Source organism: Ixodes scapularis, unplaced genomic scaffold (genome assembly GCF_016920785.2).
Source record: "Ixodes scapularis isolate PalLabHiFi unplaced genomic scaffold, ASM1692078v2 PGA_scaffold9__187_contigs__length_104089568, whole genome shotgun sequence".
Taxonomy (NCBI): Eukaryota; Metazoa; Arthropoda; class Arachnida; order Ixodida; family Ixodidae; genus Ixodes; species Ixodes scapularis.
The window spans coordinates 52,685,150-52,705,568 of record NW_024609884.1 but is presented as its reverse complement, the minus strand read 5'-3'; the positions used below and the strand labels follow the sequence as shown (position 1 = coordinate 52,705,568).

General features: G+C 48.5%; 1 protein-coding gene across 2 annotated transcripts in view; it reads right to left on the bottom strand.

The window, feature by feature from the left end:
- Window positions 1-20,144, bottom strand: part of LOC8032805 (protein TMEPAI) — a 116,827-nt gene extending 96,683 nt beyond the window's left edge. For both annotated transcript variants that reach the window (XM_042287324.1, XM_042287325.1), the window contains exon 1: window positions 19,721-20,144. In XM_042287324.1, coding sequence (XP_042143258.1) covers window positions 19,721-19,733 — 13 coding nt within the window. In that variant the 5' untranslated portion in view covers window positions 19,734-20,144. The remainder of the gene's footprint in view (window positions 1-19,720) is intronic.
- Window positions 20,145-20,419: the final 275 nt, after the last annotated feature.

The following is a 20,419-nucleotide window of genomic DNA, read 5'->3' as shown; positions in this document are numbered from 1 at the left end:
CAGCGTTGTCAGGGGCGCGACAGCGGACTAGGCGGATCGAACCTTTACAACACGCTACGCGTTTTGAGGCGACTTTATGAAGCAGTCGGGTGTGCCGAGATGTCGCTAACTCCCCTGCGCGTGCGTATTTCGCATAGTCTCTCGTTGTGTGTGTGTGTGTGTGTGTGTGTGTGTGTGTGTGTGTGTGTGTGTGTGTGTGTGTGTGTGTGTGTGTGTGTGTGTGTGTGTGTGTGTGTGTGTGTGTGTGTGTGTGTGTGTGTGTGCGCGCGCGCGCGTGCGCGTGCGTGTGTGTGTGTGTGTGTGTGTGTGTGTGTGTGTGTGTGTGTGTGTGTGCGTGTGCGTGTGCGTGTGTGTGTGTGTGTGTGTGTGTGTGTGTGTTGAAATATACCGAAAGTTGGCCCACCCACCATGGAGGTCCAATGAAGTGAAAAGGGGTACTGGGCTATCTTTTAGTGTGCAAGCCAAAAAAGAAGTTGAGAATCCTCGACTCTGTTTCTCGTTCGCCTCATGCCTATACCAACTCCCCCCAAACCGCCAGCACGAATATCATATTATCTAAAAAAATGGAAAAAAAAATAATAATCGTTAGTTCAGTCGCCCTCTATGCTGTCAAAACAACAGTGAAACGTGAAAAGGTGACGCGACTTCAACTATCTCAGGCTATTACGATATACCGTATCGCCCGCTGTGTTATAACTCTTTATACTGTTAATATTGCATACACTGATTCAACGTTTTTACGTAATTTCGCCGAAATCATAAGGGAAGATCAATAGATACCTAGACAAACAAAAAAGCCACTAACGCTAAAACTTCGCACCGGATCGCGAACAAAATATACAACCCCTTTTAGATACTACATCAGCCTTGGTTGTTTTAGAAGTGCACGAGTCACACGCGACTGCGCTCACAGCTGATGTCCGCGTCTAGTCGGTCCTCGACGCATATAAATGTTCAACTTGCCGGTGTGTGCGTGTGCGTGTGTGTGTGTGTGTGTGTGTGTGTGTGTGTGTGTGTGTGTGTGTGTGTGTGTGTGTGTGTGTGTGTGTGTGTGTGTGTGTACTGTATATAGCCGCATTGTTTTGTTTTTTGGATAATCTCGGGCAAAAAGACGAAAACATTCAGCCAAGGTCATATAGTCACTCATCCACGTGTGACTGGTCTAACGCGCTCGTGGCTTCCACCGCAGTCTCAGCCCCGAATTAAAGGTTATGAAGGCTGGTTCACACCTGCGTTTGACTGTGATGGACTGTTTTAAACCGCTTTGGACGAGAGACCACACCGACACACTAGCATCATCTATGGTATACAGCCCTGGAACGCACTCGATATGCGTGTAACTAGACTGAAGGATTTTCTTGGAGGTTTTTCCAGTATTTGCGAGGTCAAATCTACAGAATGTAAATGTGAAATTACCTCTTTTGACGCTACCAGAATATATATACCAAGCACACCGTGAAAGAGTGATGCGTAAACCATGCGCAAATCCAAATAGTTCCGGGGCTACCAATAGACTTGAGTTTTCTCGGCTACTCTCGGCCGCTTCCAACGCAGTCGATAACACCCAAACACAGATGCGTAATCTTGAGTCTCAAAAAGTTTTCACGGCTGGATCACAATGCCCCGTCTTCTCACGTTACGTTACGGAAGCTTACGTCTGGTTACGCACAAGCCACCGGGACATTTGACGTCATATTAAGCGTGGCTACCAGGAGCCTGCCACGCGACATTCGAGACACGAATGTTTCGGGGACTTATACATAACGCAAGAAAACGTAAGAGAAAACGGTGCTGTTTGAACTTCGTTTCAGCTTAAAGGAGTAGAGAAACGAAAATCAAAATGTACGAAAGCCTTTCCAAAATGGGTAAAATATGACATATGATATCCGTAAATGATAATCGCACGTTCGTATCTCGAGCGGATGGCTATATTTTTCGTTTCAAGCGTCCGATTCTAGCGAGCGATTCGAAATCGGCCATCGAGGCAAGCGATGCGTCATGGGAACACGGCCGCGATCGTGACGTCAGGCTCCTCAGCACAGCCAAAGGCTGGCGTGATTATGAGCGCCGCCACGGCCGCGGCTTTTGCGTGTTCCAATCTCGCATTTCGGAGTGGCGGAGGACTGCACAGCTTCACGACGACCGTCGTGACGTATTCATTTCGGCCCTTGTAGTCCGCGGTGCGTTCCGCCATGATCTATTAACTCGAGAGGACGAGGATTTGGACTACCAAGGGGACTCGGAAGATGTCAGCGAGGACGAGTAGTCACTCTCGCACATTGTGACGCACACACATTCGGACTAGAACCGCGCACTCTAAAAAATTCCCGTGCGTCTACACTCTAAAAAAAAACAAAAAAAGAACAAAAAAACTTGTGCGTCTACTTTCCCGCACAACACTCGGAGAGCCAATCAGCGCAACTTACGGAGGCAGCTCAGCGAATGACGATGCCGAAATATATGTTTAGACCAAAAAAACGCAGTCTGAGTTGTGACATTAAGCAATGCAAAACGTCACGCTTGCATTGCTTAATGTAACAACTTACACTGCGTTTTTTGGTATAAACCTGCTTCGACATCGTCATTCACTGAGCTGGCTGCGTAAGTTGCGGTGATTAGTTCTCCCAGTGTTGTGGGGGAAACTAGATGCACGGGCTTTTGTTAGAGTGCAGGAGATCGACCGTCCACCGATAAAATCTGAACGGGGTCAGGGTCGCCAAGAAATGACTCGTATTTATAATGATTGGCCAACTTATAGGTATACGCTATTAGGTGTTTTATTAACAGCATGCTCACTTACCAGTTTGCTTCGCGTTTCGTGCGGTTCGCTGAGCTCTTCTGTTTTTCTTTTATTGGGAAAAAAATTTCTCGGTAAAAAATACTCACCGAGCTTATAATAAAAGTCTCTATTTCTAAATCTGCCACGTACACTCCAACAATCGCTACATGTATTCAGTACGTGTGGCCTTCAGGGTATTACCTAACAAGCTAGAATTCTCAGATGTCCATCCAACTCGGTTCTTTCAGAACCAGCGATGTTCCTGACCTGCAGTAGCCAGTATGAAGAAACGAGGTAAATTGACCATCATGCAGAGATGGCGGAAAACAAAACCTGGTATAAAATTTCGTCTGAAACGTGTCGCGGGTAACAATTTTGTTCAGGACATCCTTCAACTGATTGACGCTGGAACTAAAGTCGCTCTCGTTTGAGCAGATGCAATCGATGAGCTTGTCCGTGTGGGATGTTATTCTTACAGCGCCGCGAATGAGAGCTATAGTAATGCAAACACTCCTGTCTGTCTGAAGGTTTTCTATAGACCTTTGTCTCTCATGTGGTACCAGTTACCCGAACCGTGACATCTAGAAACTCAATACGATATATTGAATACTCGTGGGAGAACGCAAAGCACTCTAAAAAAGGCCTGTGCGTCTGCTTTCCCGCACAACACTTGGAGAGCCAATCGCCGCAACTTACGGAGGGGGCTCAGCGAATGACGATGCCGAAACATATGTTTAGATCAAAAAACGCAGTCTGAGTTGTGACATTAAGCAATGCAAGCGTGACGTTTTGCATTGCTTAACGTCACAACTCAGACTGCGTCACAACTCAGACTGCATCGAGGGCAGTATAAAAAGCCGTGTCGCCAAGATGTCGGTTCCCTTCCGCGATGTAATCCGTCGTGTTTAAAATCACAATCGCACATCCCTTGTCTGCCGGTTTAATAGTTATCTCCTTACGCGCGCTCAACAATCGCAAACAATTTTTCTCAGCTAATGTTAATTTGTGGCGCGATCTGGGGTTACTTTCACTGAGGCCTTTAAGACATCGCGTTGAACTGCTTTTATATATACATCGATGTTCTTGTCTCTTTGCTGGTTTGGTGTCCAACCGGTAGTTGGGCGCCAAGGCATTTGGTTGTTTGAGGAGTCCGGTTTGTCGTGAAAAAACTCACGTAGTCTAAAATTGCGTGAGAAATTGTCCAAGTCTCGTAAAAGGCTAAATTCATCGCAGTAGCCTGTAGTGGGGCAAAAGCTCAGACCCCTAAAGAGCAACGTTTTTTTCTTCCGATGAGAGGTCAGCAGATGAGAGCTTCACAATGTTAGAGTTTTTATGGGTTTCAATACAGCATATAAAACGGGCATGGTGGCGTGGGGGCCGAAGGCGTAGGTCAATTAGGAGAGAACCTTCGGTGAAACAACACCAACGGACGGATTTATTTCGACGTTTTCGGACAGCGAGAAACGGGCGCTTCTATAACCACATGCATTTGCTTGGAAATAGGAAACACGACGTAGGTGTAACAGCGCACAACAACGAAGACTAGCGAAAGGAACGAGGAACACACGACATATTTTTACAGCTTTCTGTGTTGTTCGTTCCTCTCCTTAAGCCTTTTTTTTTTTTGTGCTATTGCATTTACATTATGTTTGACTTTCACCAACTAGCCAAGCTCTCAATTTGATTACTTTATTCCACTTAGCAGTATTTTACTAGAGGAGGGCCGTAGTTCTACTTCTTCCTTCAATCTGGGCGAAGCCTTTTCTGCATATCTTAGGTTGCGACGAACTATAGCAACGAGAAGGTGCGAATGGTTCTTCCCGCACCCAGTGAGAACTTTCTGAGGGTTGTTTACAAACGCTGCCGAACAACAAAGTAGCGATGTTTATTTTCATTTTTATTATATAGAATGCGATGATCCCCCGAGTAGCTGAAGTAACATGTATGCTCGGGTATCAAACTATATAATGCAAGTGAACAAGCGGTGGAGCTAGAAACGTGTGCAACTTTTGGCCAATTAGAAGTATTTAGACGTTTTTAAGTTCCTCGTTATTGCGAATGTCCCCTTGTTGGATATATGGAACTACTTTATACCATTCATGCAACCGTTAACCAAAACCGTGAAAATTAAAACCGTAAAAGGCCGAAACGAAACCTATATCAAGAGGAAACGGTAACCGTAACCGAAACGCTCTTTTTTTCGGTTCTCGGGAGAGCCAATCGGCTGCAATCTATGGAGGCATCTCAACGCATGACGAGGCTGAAAAAAATGTTTCGACTTACAAAGAAGAAAAACGGGGTTGGTGGTGGTTCTGCTGCGGTGGTTCGCTATACCGACTACGTCGAAATGCGATAGCAGTGCTTCAGACAGGGCGAATCCTTCATGAAGCAGCGTCGCCCTCAGTTCTGTTTCGTGAATGCTCGTTCTGCTACTATACCGAGGACGCGCCCGCCATTCGCCTCTCTATCCCAAGCGTCGCTCTCGCTCCTCCGGCGTCTCTCTAACACGTTCGAGCACGCTCATTCTCAGCACGTCGCCGCTTCTGTTCAGCCATCTCGTCTTGAGTCCCTCGTGCGAGGCATCGTGAAGACGGCGGCACGTCCAGGGAGCGCCTCGTTCGACGCATGATAAGGAAAATATAGATGTACGTCACTCTCTCGCGCGTGCGCTGTGACACTGAGCACAGTGAGACGTCAAGTTCAGTGTTAGACCGCAGGCTGTTTTCTAGAACATGCATTCTGCAACCGGCTCGCCCAAGTGCTTTGCGGGAAATTAGATGCTCCCGATTCTTTGAGTGCACGCGGCCCCTTTGTGCAGCGACAGAGAGCGAAGGAGCGTGTGGGTGAAAAGTGCTCCAAGCAGGCACACGGCGCACTCGGGTCGTATATACAGAGGTCGGCACAGCCATCTCATGGAGGGCAAAGGAGAAGAGGCACGAGGACAAGCATCGGGGAGTTTGCGAGAAGGAAATCCGTGCGCTACCTGTTCATCCTATATAAATCCAACGTTCTTCCTGCATCCTGTTGTCTTTGGCGAGCCCCATTGTGCGTGCGTGCGTGTTTTTTCTCTCTCTCGCTCCCAAGTTTCCGCCAGTGAACACCAGCTTGAGTCAGTGCGTGCTCCGCCGAGAGAGAGCGCAACCTTCCTCCCCGTCTCGAGTACTCATCCACACACAACTATAATACAGAACCGTCAAAACCATTGTGTCCAACCAAACCCGAAGCGAAAACCGGAGCAAGACCGTTCTTTTTGAACGAACCGGAACAAAACCGAAACCGAAATCGAACGTAGTTTTAGAATAGCGCACGCCAAAGCTTTGCGTACGCAAAGAATAGCGTCGTCGCAACTCCGCATTCGCCGAACTCTAACCACGTCTTGCGTTTTGCGTGCGCTATTTTAGCGAACTCAATTGTTTTCGGAAATTGCGTGCGTACGCTGAGTCTTTGAACTCCCCCAACGAGAATTCGTGATGAGAAGTTGGCTAAAGCCAAGACAAGCAGAGTTTAAAAAAATGGCGGCTCCCAGGGGGACTGCAAGTTTTCAATACGGGACGACACTGCACTCGGTTTGGAAGACCCGGTAAGGTGGGCAACAACGTTACTAAAACACTCAGTTGGGAAACTCGCCGTCGAAACCTGGGCCGCTGGCGTCCACCAAGCTAAATGCGACAACAGCGCCACTCTTTATCGTTTGTCTGTACTGTGGTCACCTTGAGCTTTTTGAAAGCCTGTTCTTGCGTAAAAACAAACGGAAAAGACTCTTTTTGTATGAAATTTATTGGAGTTTAGTACAAAAAGAGGGGCGCGTTATGTTTTTAAAATCTTTAGTTCGCAGGGTTTTGCGGCACAATTAATATTGTTTTTATACAACCATGCCTCAGCGGGGCTTTCAGGTAGCGCGTCCCGACCTAGGTGCATTTGAACTTCGATAGTTCGACGCGGCGCGTCCGCCGGGGAGACGGGGGTGGCACCCCTGTAACCTCTTCCGCTGTACCTGTTCTTAAAGCCAAAATAGAAGTCATGTGCAGTTCCTCGAGTGGCCGCTGCGGGATAAATGGTGGCGTTGTGTTCGTCATTAGCTCGGTGTTCGGAGACAGATTGGGGCCACTTTTTCAAAGCTGTCTCTATGGCAGTTTCCCAACTGAGTGTTTTAGTAACATTGGTGGGCAAGGCTCGCCGGTAACTTGATGCTTACGACGCGCGAACATTTCTCGGCGATGGTACGGTGTGCGAAGAACGTACCGTACCATTTTTTTTTCTTTTTTTTTAAGTTACAGAATTTTGTGCGTGAAATAAAAATTGTGACTGTATCTTGGTGCCGTTGCAAGCGCGAGATGCTTGGGTTTTCGCGTCGAGGCGGAGATAAAGCAATTTTAAAACTTTTTTGCGTAGCGTGTGCCAACGCAAGCGCTAAATTTAGCTCTAGCGTGTGCTAAAATTGCGTACGTTATTCCAAAACTCCCTATTGAACCCGAACCAGAACGAAACCGTAATTTTATATGGCGGTTATCGGTTCATTGGTAAACGGTTCGGCGTAATATAAAATGTGAGCGCGCGCGTATACATTTGCGGGTGGCGGCGCGAAATCCCTGAAATATTCGCGACGGTTTGCTCGGCAGCGCACTGTTGACCGAACAAACGAAAGCGACGCGAAGACATCACAATAAGAATGAAACAAATCAAGAAATTTCCCGCCTGTGTGCAGCAGGACTTGGCGTCGGCGCGGAGGCGTACCCTTGTTTACTCCACCTGTTGATGAATTGCAGCGAACCCTATGAGCCACGGGAGTCAAACCAATGCAACCACGTGACTTTTAGAGAGGCGCAGCGATGTGCGGGTTGTGAAGTCAGGTGAAACGTTCACAGCAGTGGCTCCTTCGCTGCAGTCCGCCGTAATGCCAACAGGCTAAAAAAAGGTTATTTTTCGTTCCACTAAACAATACTTCTAAGCAAACAAACAAAAAATCGACGGCTGTCAGAGTGTGTTCGTTGGTTTGTTCCGCGGTGGGCAAAAGCTGGGGGCAGCCATTGGAAGGGCGATGCGACGAGGACCACGACACTGCATGGGGTGCCCGTCGCTGGGACGCCGATCGCCTGAAGCTCTGAACGCTGCATCAGGAATATATGAATTTTTTTTAACTGCGACAAGGCGCTCGTTCTATTTTTTTTTTCTTCGTTGTTTTTATTGTTTTTCGCTATCTTTCTCATCTGTAGCGTCATTCGAGGAAGGTGGTATTGAGTGTACGGTGCTTGCTAGGGTCGCAGTGTCGCTGTGGGTGCTGCGGCTGATACACTTCACATGTGAGTACTGTACTTTGGAATTGTTTTTGAGTGCTTGTATGGCCACGTACTTCGCGTATACCATGGTTACGAAAGTCAAGATCGGGAAACGAAATTAGGCATCTATTTGTTTCGCTCTCCTTGTTTTCGTGGCACGCGGCTTTCGTTAACCACTTCTTTTGTGGTACTGTTAAGGCAGATGGCGCCGAGTCGAACGCACTGTTATTTGCTTAACCACTGGGAGCTGTGAACCCTTTTTTTTTGCTCAGCGCAGGGAATGCAAAAGGGCGGCCGCGGTCTGAGGTAGAGTTATGAACCGGTTTGAACCGGTTCGCGCTTGTTAAAACCGGTAACCGAACCGATATTTCGGATGCGCCACCGAGCCGGAGCTGAACCGGAACAAAATGTAAAACTACTGAACCCGAAGCCGAACCGAACCGGAATAATGACCCTGGTCAAAACCAAGTTTTTTTTTTTTAATGAAGGAGGGAATTAAATAAGCCAATGAACATGCTCCAAAATTCCGTACAAAAAAATAAAGCGCATTTGTTTGTTTGTTTTTTTGTTTTTTTTTTTCGTCTCAAGATGTTTAACCACGTCGTTACCGAACGAACCCGCTTGCGTACTTTCATTTTCTTCAAAATAAGCACTTTACCGATCGTTGCTTAAACCCTGCAGGAGGCATTAAAGAAACGGGCAAAACAACAAAGAGTCTCCATATCCTTTTTTACTTTTTTTTTCTACATCTCGGGGTTTAAACGTTGTTTCTCAACCTTTAAGACAATTTAATGTGTTGTCCGCTTCTTTCTTTCTTTTTTTTTTTTTTTCTTTTTTTTTTCTTCTAAGTTTAAGCTTTGTTGTTTCCACAACGAGCTCTCGCCAACGTATACTTTCTTTTATTACCGATCATTGGAGGAGCCCTTTCAGAAACACAAGAGATACCACCGAGGAAGTAACAAATTTAAGGGCGTCTAATTTCTTATGCCCCGCTTTTCGAGCTACGCTTGGTGCTCTCTCTGTAACGGTAGTTACAGAAAGCCATAAACGGGGCGATATAACGCGTTCAAGCGCACGATCCATTCTAAGATGTTTTACGAATAACGAGCTTCAGACTCGTTTCGCGGGCTCGCAAACAATGTTCTTCACACTCGAACATAGCGCACATGCGCCACACGCCCTGCTTCCCCGCAGTGTTTCCACCAATGAGGGGTTTTTGATGACCCGATACTCGGAGGTATATAGCTATACTCGTACAATCCCCGAGAGCGGAAGAAACGCACAGCGCGGCGATCGAGCCCCGGAGCATCTCCTTATCGCTCGGCAGCCAATCAGACTGCGGCACTGGCCGATAACGACGTCCAAGAACCAATCAGGAAGAAATAAACCCGAACGTCAATCAGATTCAGATTTTTTCACATTTGCATTCGAAACATTCAATACAAACGCAGAGAAACTGTTTGGACCCCATAGCCACTGTGGCCAAGTGCGTTTGGTCCAATCGCAAAATAAGTTGTACAATACACGTGTAAAAATTGCAACAGAGAAAATGTCAAGATTACGTTACGGGGCATGTGTAAATATATGTAGATATATTTTTTTGTCAAAATTTCTGCTTTATATTGTGTTCCACACGAGTCGTTGACCATATTTGTTTTGCATAATGGTAAGTTAAAATCATGACTAACTGCAGCCCTCGTATGCCTTGCCTTGTGGGAAGGAGATTTAAACAAACTTAATGGGAAGGGTTTATTATTTTTTTTCTTTATAATTGCACGTATAGATTTTTAGCTATTCTTAATTTGAATACCGAGCTTACAGGTACACCCGCCGGCAGAGGTCGGCATTTTAGGTCGCCCTCACTCACCCTCACTCTCACAGCCACACTCACCTAAGCCCCTCACTCACCCTCACCCTCACAGCTATACTCACGTTCAGCCCCTCACTCACCCTCACCCTCACAGTCATACTCACCTTCAGCCCTTCACTCACCCTCACTGAACCTCACGGCCCTCAGCACTCACCGCCTTCACGGCCCTCACGGCCCTCACGCCCCTCACCGCACTCACGGCCCTCACTCACTCATGGCCCTCACGCCACTCACCGCCCTCACGGCCCTCACCGCCCTCACCGCCCTCACGGCCCTCACGGCCCTCACGGCCCTCACGGCCCTCACGGCCCTCACGGCCCTCACGGCCCTCACCGCCCTCACGGCCCTCACCGCCCTCACAGCCCTCACAGCCCTCACGGCCCTCACCGCCCTCACAGCCCTCACGGCCCTCACTCACCCTCACACTCATGAATTTTCCTGGTTCAGAAACTCACTCACCCTCACCTCACCTGTGAAGATGAGGGCGAGTGAGGGTGAGTGAGGGCCCTCATGAGTGACGTTTGCCGAGGTATGCCCGCCGGCAATATGAAGGTGAACACCTTACCTGGTTTCTTGCCTGTTTTACGGCTCCCTGAAGCTATATGAACTCTCAACGTCTGAAATGGAACGTGGCTTGGGGGTCTAAACTTTGCGTTCTAGCCCTCTTCTAGAACAGAGCTTGTTCCAAAACTTGCAGGAGCGTCAAAAACAAGAAGAGGGCTGTTTACCTTCATATCGCTCACGGGTGTATATGTATCGATTGATGTCCGGTCCGCTTGGGTCGGTTAGTGATGTAAATGTGATAATTGCTAACGTCCGTTTCTGTAATCGACTAATTGTGTCAAGGTACCCCAGAACCTTTGCACAAATGGTCAGACGACTACGCACAAATGCGAAGTAAAGAATATTCAGACTGGATATATCAAAACACTCGCGCGCCTTTAACAAAGTATACCGTTCATACGCAATTTCCCAGGCGCTTTTGCGGGGAGGTGGGGCACACTGGATTTTTTTAGAGTGTATAGCGAGTCGGACCATGATCAGGCGGTAGACGTATATTCATTAGCATCATCGCAATCTGTGTGATCTTACAAATAGAGATGCGGTTTCAGGAATGTTAGATTTCTTTTGGTATTCTATATGAATTGTGTACGACCTCGCAAAGTCGCCGACAGTGCTCAGCTAAACAACGTAAAAAAAGTAGATAAAAAAAAAACAGGGACAAAGACCAGAACGCTTTAGACAACACGAACCACCGATAAGCTTTCTCCTTTATACTTGCACTTGTGTTGTTGTAACTCAAAAACGATGCACCAACAGCTGTGAACTCGGTCAGTGCACTTAGCTTCCAACAAAATCAGACAGCGTTCGAGGCGGGACGTGGCCGACTCCCGTTCATCTCGTTCTCGCTCCACAGCCACTAAGATTGCGGCGTTCACAGATCAGACCGATGACGAACGCAAAGCAAGAGCTCTGAACATAAAATTGCCGCTTATGAAACGCAAGGCTTATTACGTTCCCATTTCGTGCTTCTTGATTAAATCTCATTGTGCTGCAGAGCGATCCAGAGCACAACTATGGCGCCTGGAAGACGTCTTGGACTGTGTGTGTGCATGCGTGCGCGCGCGTGTGTGTGTGTGTGTGTGTGTGTGTGTGTGTGTGTGTGTGTGTGTGTGTGTGTGTGTGTGTGTGTGTGTGTGTGTGTGTGTGTGTGTGTGTGTGTCGCGTCCGGTCCAGCCCATCCTTCACAAGTGGACCCGAAGTCGCAACAAATGACGTCACACAAGCCGGCGTGTGATGTGGTCGGTTGTCGCGATTCTGGCGGTTCGCGCTAGGAGTTCCGGTAAAAAGTACTACACAAGCGAACGGGAGTGTCGCTGTCGTGGCGGAGTCCCGACTCAGGCTGCAAACGTTTCCGTATTGAGCGTCGAAGTGGAGAGCGACCCGCAGAAGAGGCGTCACCACTGCCGCCAGGATCGCGGCGGGCGACAGCGTGACACTTCTACGACGTCATCAAGGCAGAAATTGAGGGACCCTTTTTGGGGGGGCGCGGTAAGCACACCAGACGCGTTGCAGGCACCGTATCGGTCCTTGCAGACACGTCACCGAACGTGAGAAGCCGTCTGGCCAATCCGCCCACTCCAGTCTTGCCTGCAGCAGTATCAGGTCCAGTTGCGGCGACTGCGGCAAAGCCAATTAGGCCGGCACAAAAGGAAACATGGCGGGCTAAATCGAAAGCCCCTTTGTTAGTCAATGGACGGTTGAGCAACAGGCCGCCGCTGTCGTCGGGACCGTCCCACGATGGCACCGCCAGACACCCCCCGGGGATCCTGCCGTTACGAAAGGGCCCTCCCCGATGCGCTGGTCATATTCGCAATTACACGTCAAGAACCAGTCCAGTCGCTTTCATAAGCTGTCTTCGCATGTGTCGCCGGTAGACATTTCAGCTGCGTTTCAGTGTTGTTTTGTCGTCTCTTTTTTTTTTTTTTGTGTGTTTACGAGTATCCAGTTTCTAACCAGCTCGCCTGCACTCTCTCACTATTGTACTAAGAGTACCCGGATCAAAAAGAGATCCAAAGCTGTGCGCGTCTCCCTTTACACCCCCTCCCACACCCTTTTGTGTATTATTTTGTGTGATGCCACAACAGCACAAAAAAAAAACGATGGAAAGGAGGAGAAGAGGGAGTCGCCTTCTCTCCAGCGTTCAGTCTGTAAGAGTGGAAAGAGTGGAGGGCTTCGTGGGAGGAGCTTGTGTACTTTTCAAGGTACCAGAATATAAGAAGCCAAGTGTATAAACACTTAGATTTTTCGAGTCCTCAATCACAATTGGACCCGTAAATGATAACGTCACAACATGGCACTGTGCTCCAGACAAACCGTTGCTAGGGCCGCTGTTATAAACAAACGCATGGGGGCTCGACGCAGGATTAGAATTTGTTTGATAAAGAACTGAATTTTCGTAAGCATTGTGTCTTCTCAATATCCAACAATGACAACTTTCTGCTATCTTCTCAGTGCCATAAAGAGATGATAAAATCCCGTAATAAAGTTTCACAACCTGTTTCGCCTTGCTAGCAGAAGACATGATGGTTTTGTGGGTTCAGTGGTTCTTCCTGAGGAAGTACGCGACTGCGTTGAATGAAGCTGGTGACGATCGAAAAAACTTCTATTCTCGGGCTCACCCTTCTGCGGGATTTTGGAAGAGAAGAGTGCACGTACACAGCTTTGATCGACGCTCGAGGTGCACGAGCGCGCGAAAGCCTGCCCGTTCAGGCTTTCTCAGTATTTGGGAACAGTGAAAACACTGGGAAGCCCATGACGTACGACGGCGACGACGTGAAGTGTATCAATGGAGAAGTGCAGGCCAGCACACGTTTCAAGGAGGTCTGACGGCTCAGAAGTTGCTTCAGTGCATATATGTGGGATCAAACGGACTGTCCGTAACGGATAACTTACCTCATTTTTTTTTTTATCCAGCTTTTTTTGCCATTTGGGGTCTTACAGAAAACGAAACGATCAGCAGGATTTTTTATCGGTTACAAACAGGTACGAACTACACACCCATACTGCGAACCTGAAAAACAAAATTTAAAACCGAATAGTAAAAAAAAACAAAAACAATTGCTGCTTTATTATAATGCACGCCAACTGCAAAATCAAAAAGAGAGCTTGACGCTGCTTTGATATCATGTTATAAACACATCTCTCGCTGTGTTTTTAGCCCATCTCCATGCGTATGAAGATTTTCGACTGACAGCATTCCGTATCGCACGCAAATGCAATAAATTTTTTATAAACCTGATGAGTTCTTTCTAAGACCCTGCCATATTCCCAATACATACAAGATGAACTCGTATCACTATGCAAATGATTCAAACTGTTGCAGACGGCATATTAAAGTAATTCCGTACGCGTTCGTCGTCTGCAGCAGGCATCTCGGGACGTCTCGAGGACCGGAAGTTGCCGACGCAAATATTTCAGAAACAGACGATTCTCGGCAAACTTCTGTCGTGGCAAGTGTAAAATCTAGGCTTCATATATATATTCTTTTTAGTCGTTTAAATTCCACGTCCGACTTTACAACGATGTTTTTTTTTTTTTTTTTTTTTTTTTTTAACGAAATTTAGTGCTATGGGGGGTGCTTTTCCATGGCAACGCCCCTAGCAACGGTTTGTTTGGAGCAGTGACGTCACACTTACGGGGTCAATTACTTCTCAAGGCTTCTCGACGGTCCCAAACGCATGCCGCCACTTGTTCACACGAAACGTCGATTTGGCTTGGCAACACCATTCATTAGGCAACCGTATTTCCTTACTCGAGCAGGCTTGCGTTTTTAGTATTTCCATAGTTTGTTTCAAGTTATTTTACCTTTGCTCGGACAAACTTATGCAGGTGCAGTGTTTTGCTGAGTGGGGTCAATAAACTCTCAAAATCCCCAATTTTAGTCCCCACCTCCTCCCTTGCTTGAACATATAAATGTAGTAAACATATAGGATGCATATTAAGGTGAAACGTTCTTTGGCTAGGTTTTCGGCATTTCGTGAATCCCAAAAGTGAAGCCTGGATAAAAGCGTGGCCACCAGGCTCGACACAGATTGGTTGTGTGTGTGTGTGGGGGGGGGGGGGGGGGGGGATTATTGTAGTAAAAAAGCGTTTGCCCCAGGCGGGAATCGAACCCAGACTCCTTAGATTATTTCGCGAATGTCTTTCCAGCATTGCCAAGCTTACGCACTGCCGCGAGTTGAGGTGCTATTTGGCGGTAAAGCCCCGCGGGGCATCCGCTCTGCGACCGGCAGATATCAACTTGACACCCTGTCACACGCTTTTAAAACCCGGGTTAGCGCCGGTATCCCCATTCCAGAAATTGCCATCGAGTGTACATGCCACGCGTTAAGCCAGTCGCTAAACTATACCGATGAAGAGCGCCGAGGGCATAGCCGCCACACGTTTCACGCGCAACACAATTGCCCAGCAATTTGCTACGCATTTCTTTCCGTATTTCAACATGTGCTAGTCGAACCGAGAACCGGTGTGATTTTTCACAACAGGCATGCATTCTCATGTATCATCTTACGTCTACAAAAAAACGCACTCATTGTTTGTGTCCCAGTGTGAAGTGGATAATTTTACGCCACGTTTCTTTTTTTTTTTTTTAATTATATATAAGAATGAACTTGATGAGTATGAACATCTCTCATCACCAGATGGGTCTTATGACGCAACTTGTATAGTGTACGCGTAAATATGAATGGATACTTCTCCCATTCGTGCTTGTTGCAGTCCATGCCACAACCTTCTCCCCGGCGAGGGGAGCGGTTCTTCGTTACTCAGACTGGAAATACGTAGTTTCCGGCATCCTCAAAGCATTTTAGAGGTACGATTTGAATCGCAATGCTGTCAGAACTGTAACTGGCTCACTCGATGTGAGCGGGTTGACCCGAGTATAAGTTGCGAGTGCCCGGTGGAAAATGCAAGATATGTCTATAATTAATCCAGACGCGCCGAATGTGTTTTGTGTCTTCAACCGAATATGGAATGAGTGTAGCCGTGCAAGAATCTCAACCGCTGAGCAGTTCGGTGCCAGCAATACATCGGGTGGGAAAAAGTCGTACGCAGAAATTTAAGTTACATCACCTCCTCAAACAACTTCACTCCGTTCGGGAGAACAGAGCAGAAACTGCACGCATCGAAGGCGTGTATGCGAGCGGAGCTGGTGGGGCTACACGTGGGCACACGCTTCAATTAACTACTTGAGAGACCTCCAGACGAGCTTTTCTGTATACTACAAGGTAGTTAACTGACACAGAGTAGAGGCACACCTTCACCACCGAATATACTGATTATGTGCAGCTGCAACATATACACGTCGACGTAGCTTCCTTTATTTCTTACTTATTTTCTTGTTGTTGCTTTCAGGCAATTTAATTAAGAAATAAAAAAAAAAACTCCTTTCAGTGAGCTCTGTTTCTGAACAATAAACGAGAATACCATCGATCGCAGCCGACGGCCGTCTGAAACTACTTTCGCAATTGTGTTCATTCACCTCTCTTCCGTGTAGCGACCATAGGGGTTCGGGAGCATTGGTGGACTCAATGAACGGCATCACTAGTGGAAAGCAGAACCGCTCTCTAATGTTCTCGTCATTGTCTCGTTGATATCCGCCTGTAAGTTAAAACAGGAAACTCCTCTTGCTTGCTTTCCAAGGCCCACGGAAGCAATAAAAAAAAAAAAAATATATATATATATATATATATATATATATATATATATATTTTTTTTTTAATTGCATGTGCTGGAGTTTTGAACACATACTTGGACGTGCAGCAACCGGCTCTCAAGAAATAGGATATATGACAAACCTGCACATTAATCTGCGATCTGCTGATGAGTGCGACGCGTTAATACATTGGTCTAGAAACGTAACGGTAATGGTAATAAAAACATTTTTTAATGATTATTGAGACCATCTGACCATATGGTTGTCCCGTCGGGCCAGGAGGGAGGGGAGGGGAGGAGAGGAGAGGGGAGAGAGATTCAAAGGGTGCTTCTAAGCCTGCAGGTCGGACGAAGGACAGGAGCGAAGTGTAAATTGCTCTTTGTAGTGGTGGGGCCCTGTCTGGAGGGTCCAGTCATCAATGCGCTTTGACATCTGATGGGCATCCTGCGCTGCCTCTGAGTTGCTGCCATGCGCGATGACGGTGGGTAGAGGTGGGCGGCGTGAAACCGAAATGGAACCGCCATCTTTTCCGTCCTTGAAAACTGAGCAGCAGGTCGGCAGTCACGGCACCCAACAGCGTTGATATAATAAGATATTTTTTACAACTGACTGTAATTAGTTACTTTTTGGATGTAACTGTAACTATAGTACAATTAAAAAAAATGGTAGCTGAATTTTGTAACTTAATTACATTTAAGCTCGGGTAGCTGTAACTCAATGTCTTTTCTTCTCTTAAGACTATGCATGCGTCACGCCACGTAGTCGGCAACAAGGTCTGTCTACAACGATAAAAGAGTAAAAAAAAAAGAATAATAATTCAATCAGTAAGCTCAAGGTTAAGAGTGACCTTCGCACCCGACATTCGCATATTTGTTCGAACAAGAATTACAATAGTTGTAAAGAGTGTGACGCAATCTGGGCAAGACGTAAATTTTTCTTTTTTCGCAGTCAAGTATAGTAACAATGGGAACACTGGCGTGTTTCGGTAAACTCGACGATTCATGTATTCCTTACCAAGGCACACGTACAAACGTTTTCTAGGTAAAGGTGAAAAGTCGCCAGCCTCCTCGTAGGCAAAGCACAGGAGGATTTCACGTTACACAAGTGATCAGGGTGGCTCGATGGTGCGCAAAACGTCCCGATAATTTCGTAATTATAACGCGGGTTCCGCCGAGCGGTGTCAATAATTCCCTTGAACTAGGTTTCGATCAAGCGCGCGTCTCAAAGAGGCAGAAAGGTCGGGCAGGGTGAGGAATTGCTTGAGATGAATTCCTTTAAACTCGTAGCACTTTCACGAATTTTGAAATAAATAGTAAACAACAAAGAGATCGTGAGTAGACATATGATCCGTATTTATGTTTTTACACGTGAATGTTTTTATTTGTCATCTGGCGTGTCACAGAATCTTCGGCCGATGGCTAAACGCTCAAGACCTGAGGACAGACACAGGCGGCATCTAATCCAAATTACCTAAACCTACAGTTCGAATTTAAAAAAAAAAAAAGTATTTAAATTGCAATTCGGTGGATTAGACAAAAGAGTCAACCCTCCGGCTGAAAGGGGGGCAAACATTAACATTTCGTAATGTTTAGGAGTATGCTGACAAAAGCTGCGCGTACCTGGACGTGGCAAAGTTGACCGTATAAGCCATAAGATATGGTATCAAAGCAATATTGGTTGGCCAAGTTTCATCCGAAAGCACAGAGAGCGCAGAGTTGAAAGAATTAACAAAATAATGGAAGGACAAAGACACAATGACTGATCATTCACTCATTCATTCATCATAGGAAGAGAAGTGTTACAGGATGCCAGCTCAAAATTTTGAATGGAACGCAACCACGAGGTCCCCAACACACTGCGTCGCGCTGACTAAGCTGGAACTGAGATGTTGGCAACTCGTTCTAAGTTATAACCAAGGCAGTAAAAACAACGTGTAGGTGCACATCCCTAAGCAGCTTTGTTTTAAATAAACGTATCCGCGATTTTCTTCGATCACGTATACATTCCCGCATTCGCACTTGTAGCTTGCATAGTACTTAAGTCTGGGTTAGCACAGCATAGATTTTCACACCCGAAAAAGAGCGTATAGTTCACTCATTTCATCTTGAGAGAGTATACGGAAAAGTAATCCGCTTTAGAGTGGCATTCCAGACGAATGAAACCAAACACTCCGAATGCGATGCGTCGCTCTCCACATGTCTGAACCAAGGACGAACTCCCATCGGAGCGTGGGCCGCTCACTCCAGTCGCTACGGCACGAGCTCATTCTTGGCACAGCCGCACTCGCAAAAATATGGGGTGTACGCCCAACCTGCGGGAGCCCGTTCAGACGTCGAGCGACCCGACGCACTTAATTATTGGAGGGTCGCTTGACAGTGTCATTCCCATACTGACGGAAGCGAGGTAGACATGTTGTCCCACTTAGGCTCTCAGCACCGGTCCCATTCGTCGACCCCGCGCGTCCGCTTGACGGGTTTCTGCATCTTCCATCGCTCTCGGCGCACATGTCCATTGTACGTTTTCGCCGGAAGCCGCTGTCACTCCCACATGCCTTAAATCGAGGCAAAAAATGCGTATCGATAAACCTCCACGACACCTCGCAGTTATCGAGTAGCGTGGAATCGGGACCACTGCACAGGGATAACGGATATATTGCACACGTTATCAATGAAAGTTATACGCAAATGATACGTGACACCCTGTTCCCAGAAAGGTCGTCAATGAGCAACGTGCGGGTGCCGGCAAACGGCGAACCTCTAGCCCAAGTTGAACGTTGTTGGAGAGCCTCGAATCAACTAAACCGACGCCTGAGGCAACCGTGCGTCCCAGCGACCAAAACAGTCGGATCGTAGACGAGAGAGGCCATCCCCAAAACTTGCTTTCAAGGGCCTTCCAAAAGCGGAAACGGCACCCTGAAATTCGAGTCCGAGGTTTAGGCCGCTGTCGCCGCATCGCCGCTGGCCGAGAAAGCATCCCTCGTAGACGAAGAAAGCGCGATCGTCCCGAGAACCAACGGCACTGAGAAGCAATGGACGGGCGGCAGTGAGCAGTGAGCTCGAACTTGCTGGGTGGCGTTTTCACCTTGGCTGAGACGGACGGGGAAGCCAGATCCAGTTTTCTCCAGCCTATTCCAGGGGGAGGGGGAGCTCTTTGGTAAGACAAACCTGGCGAGCAGCATGGCTCCTCCAACGAAAACAGACGCAGCGCAGACAGCGGAGGCCCCGACGGCCGGCGGTTCGGAAGAAGCCCCCGAAACGAGAGCACGCGCCCTTCGATCCGGGCCGTGATCCGGGCGTCTGTGCTCCGGAGCACGAACCGGCAGCAGTGAGCGTCAACCCAGAGCGCACCAAACAGCGGCTGGCATGCGGAGTACTCCGGCGGCGAACGCTCCCAACAATGCGCGACTTGGGCAGGCGGGCTCGCTTGCCGAAGTCGCGAACCGTTTGGGCGCTGGAAAAAGCGACGCGGGCCCGTCCCCGGGCCCCCCGAAACGCCTCCAAATACGCAGGGCCGAGAGTGAGGCCCGTTCGGGGAGCCGTCGGGCGCCGAGCGAGCCCAGCGCCGGCGTGTGTACTCACCGCTCGGAAGCATGTCGGCGGCCGCAGCGCAGCAAGGCCGGCCAGGCCGACCGTCGTGGGCATTATCCGGACGAAGACCAGCGGTGGGGGCCGACCGGCACGGACCCCAGTGCGTGGCGAGGCCAGGCGCTCGTCGCCGCAGGGCTGCAGGGCATCCGGCAGGGCTAGCAATCAGCACGCAAATGCAGCAGCCGGGCTCTCGAGCCGAGCCGCCGCCGCCGGGAGCCTGCTGGCAGGGCGCCGCGTGACGCCCACTGCGCGCCGCCCGACGTCACGTCCCCACGTGACCGTCGGGCAACGTCACAGACAGGCGCGCAGACGCAAGGTCGCCAGACGAACGCAATTTTGCCTGGCCCCGGCCGCCCCGGCGAATGTTTACTGCTCCTTCTCGCCGCCGCGTTCCGCTTACGTGAGGAGCACTCTCGGCGGGCCCCTCGGCGCCTCGGCTGGCTGCTGGCCGACGGCCTACGCACGCCGCTTCTCGGAAAGCGCGCCAACTTATTTTCTGTCGCCCGGACCCAGGGCTGCTTGCTTCGTCGCGCGGCCCGTCGCGGACACGCCATCAGGTGCGCCACTTGTCCACGCGGCCGGACCTGGGCTCGTCGTGGGCACCGCACGCCTTCCGGGTTCCCAACGAGGTGTGGAGAACCGCACGTGCTTGCCTGCACCGACGTGGAAGCGGCAAGAATGTCCTGCAAC